The sequence below is a fragment of the Erythranthe guttata genome, chromosome 8, assembly GCF_056151865.1.
Source record: "Erythranthe guttata isolate IM_541 chromosome 8, IM_541, whole genome shotgun sequence".
Taxonomy (NCBI): domain Eukaryota; kingdom Viridiplantae; phylum Streptophyta; class Magnoliopsida; order Lamiales; family Phrymaceae; genus Erythranthe; species Erythranthe guttata.
In genome coordinates, this window is record NC_142540.1 from 13,544,063 (window position 1) to 13,547,449 (window position 3,387).

Here is a 3,387-nt window from a genome sequence, read left to right on the forward strand (position 1 = left end):
ACGGACCCACCCAAATCCGAGTCCAAAATCTGGTAACAATCGAACTTATCCAAAAAAAGATAAGACAGCTACCTCAATTGGTTCGAATAACCCGGAGATATGAGAGGAATGTTCGATGAAACGGAATTCCAATTTTCCAATCGACATTATTTATATAAGTCTAGAATATTTCGTGTGTGTGTTGTTTTGTCCTTTTTTTGGAATTAAAAATATCTCAATGATTGTAAGCACTTTAATTTCCAAATTGTATTATTACGACAATGCAGTTTATTATTTTGGCATCAATATGTGTTCATTGGTCTTTTAATATTATTTTGTTGCTTCTACATAATTTTCTTGATCTACCTTGTTTATTTGTTCTATTGATGATGTATAACAAAAACAAATAGCTGGAATAATACATTTCACAATTACATCATCAAAATATTTGAACCATTATTACTACAAAAAGTATTTAATATAAACACACTTCACCAAACATTACCACAAAAAGTGAGCGAATGATAAAGTTTTCAAGGTTGCCCGTCGCCTATACTATATCAAAAAATGGCGATAAGACACGTGGGAATAATATTTTTACGATTACTACTAGTTTTCACATTTTTTCATTACTTTAATTTAATAACGTCCTTGAAGAATCATCGCCACCATTAGCTCCTTGTGTTCGTCGTTGACACTGAAGAAGATGTCCATGTCCTTGGCCGTTTCACATAAGACCTTCATCACATGCAATTTGTCCTCGCCAGTCAAGTATTCGAACGAGCTAAGAGTATCGAAAACCCTTTTCCTCGATTCCGACACATCGAACTCAAAACCAACCCTTTTCACAAGGCGCCCCAATTTTTCGTCGGCTTTGTCGAAGAACTTCGCCATCATCTCAACCAATTGAAGGTCTACGTCTTCGGCGCGGACCCTTTTCTTCTTTGTTTTTCGAGTGGTTTTAGGGCTGGTTGCACTCTCTCCTCCGGTAGACAGAAATGAAGTACTGTCACCATCAAGCGATGCGTCTCCTAAAGAAACATTTCCACCACTAACACTTGTCGGTTCTTTTCCATTCGAAGAACCAATTAAGTCATTCACAACTTCAACGAAGGCTTCGACATGCTCCCCTGTGACCCGGTCTTTGCCAAATATGACAAGCCAGTCCTTGTAATAAGGCCATGCCTTGTAGCGCATAGTACGGGCAGCTGGGTCGGTCTAAAAATAAATAAGGTATTTTATAAGTTAGCAAATGTCATTAAATGCATACTTTTTATAATTTATAATAACATAAAGTATACCTTCACGTAATCATTCCAGGCCTCATCATCTTGCACATCAATCGTAGATGACGAGTCATTCCAGCCGATACCACTACGTGACAGCATTGAACTCAATGAACCGTAAGTCTTTTTCCAAACATGGATTTTGGAATGGATGTGGGGCTCAGCCTTCAAGTCTGTCCCGGGAAACGAAACAGACATGTGACCCTCTAGTGTAGCAAGATAACCTGTTTTGAACCCGTTATCACATTTCCACCCACGCGCAACAATGTCTTTCAAAGCAGAAATCAGCATTTGCTCTTCTATCAAAGTCCAAGTCCTTCGTGTGATTCCCGATTTCCCTTTCGAATTGGAGTTTCTTTGGGACATGCTATTTCCCTCCATAACTTAAATGAATGAAAAAATCACACATTTTTAAAGCACATAAAAATAAAAGTACCATATAATAAAATAAATAACACACAAACAGGTGAACATTACAAAGTCATGGGAAAAATAAATTTAAATAAAATTACAATTCATAAAATAGTCCAAACCATAACAATCAACAGTTCGAAATAGAAGATGGTTCTACTAATTACTACTATGCCACTCGTTATACATGTTATGCGCGAGATTGTCTCTCCAATCGGTCCATTGTTGGGATGACTCGACATTTCGTATGACTTCGACACAGTTTGGGGTATTTTCGTTGGTTGTAATAAATTGAGGAACAAGGGCCTCCACAGGGTCGTAGTCATTCGTAGTCCTTATAAAGTTGTGAAATAAAGTACAAGCCATTATAATGCAGTTTTGAACTTTGATTGGGTAATATGCGGCACTCCGAAGAATACCAAACCTGGACTTTAAAATTCCAAATGCACGCTCTATCACGTTACGGGCTTTAGCGTGTTTCATGTTGAAATATTCTTTGTAGTGTTGAGGTGCAAGTGTGCCTACGGCGTAGTCTTTAAGATGATACCTAACATGCCGGTAAGGTGACAAAAAACCTTCCCCATTAGTGTAGCCGTTATCAACGAGATAGTAGTGACCTATAGGTTGACATGACATTGTTATTACGTAGTATTTCATTTGGGATTCTAAAAGAAGAATTATTAAGGTTCTTACCCTTAGGCACCCTTAGCCCGTTAGCCCTAGTGACAGCATCACAAAGGACTCTACTATCCGCGGCAGATCCCTCCCACCCCGTCAACACATATACAAAATTGAGGTTAACATCACAAACAACAAGTACATTAACAGATATGTCACCCTTCCGATTCCTATACCTTGGTTTGTCAAGTAAGGAAACTCTAACATCAACATAAGTGCCATCTAGAGCACCGAGACAACCCTAATCACGTGGGAAAAATATTGCCATGGGTGTTATAAAGCTTATATTATGAAAAAATGATAATTTGAAGGAAAATATGCACCAATAATATGAGTGTACCTTGAAGAAGTGCCACCTCTCGTTATCACAATTTTCATCTATAGGTTCAGGGTTAACCAGGAGTACATAGTGTAATTTTAGAACAGCCTCTAACACCCCATAGAAATGTTTGCTAACGGTGAACCCAGATCTTTTGAAAGAAGACCGGACAACAACATTTTTAGTATGATGACCCAAGATTTTTAAGAACATAGCTACTTGTTCGGGTATTTGGACATTTCTCGTTGGAAGAAGACCACCAAGATGTTCAAGAAGGTAAAAAAAACGTTTGAAGGTGTCCAAGTTCATTCTAAGATTATCATGACATGTCACATTATTAAAACTCAGAAGGTCATTCAAATTATTCATTTGAGATGGTGCTTTAGCAATCAAACTATATGATCTCGGAACATGGGCTGAACTGGTGAGACGACGACGCCTCACTGCTAAATAAAACCGAACAAAAGTTACTATATCAAGCATAATATCATCTATTACTTGATTGAGTACAACCGTAATCTCTTCTTTTCTGGTAATATCCATCGACCCAAATGGCAAGGCTGTTTTCAAAAAAATCATTCAGAAACAAGAGGGATTCAGCAAGAATAATGACACAAAAGGGATAATTGTTGATATTCTTTCGCTTCAAATTGTGGAACAAATACAAGAACATAATTGTCGAAAAAACCATCAAATAAGTAACACAGGTCATAC

The 3,387-nt window shown here is 37.6% G+C and overlaps 1 protein-coding gene across 1 annotated transcript; it reads right to left on the minus strand.

Annotated features, from left to right (window-relative positions):
- Nucleotides 1–618: 618 nt before the first annotated feature.
- On the minus strand, nt 619–1,844 carry LOC148768552 (uncharacterized). Its single transcript, XM_088821131.1, has 2 exons — nt 1,281–1,844; nt 619–1,197 (listed from the first exon to the last, which is right to left on the minus strand). Exons 1-2 carry the CDS (start codon nt 1,644–1,646, stop codon nt 619–621), a joined length of 945 nt encoding a protein of 314 aa, XP_088677257.1. The 5' UTR covers nt 1,647–1,844.
- Between the last annotated feature and the right edge of the window lie 1,543 nt (nt 1,845–3,387).

Coding starts and splice junctions, on each gene's coding strand:
- LOC148768552 (XM_088821131.1), bottom strand. CDS start 1,646: ATGGAGGGAAATAGCATGTCCCAAAGAAACTCCAATTCGAAAGGGAAA. Junction 1,198..1,280: donor CCTGGAATGATTACGTGAAG/GTATACTTTATG, acceptor ATTTATTTTTAG/ACCGACCCAGCTGCCCGTAC.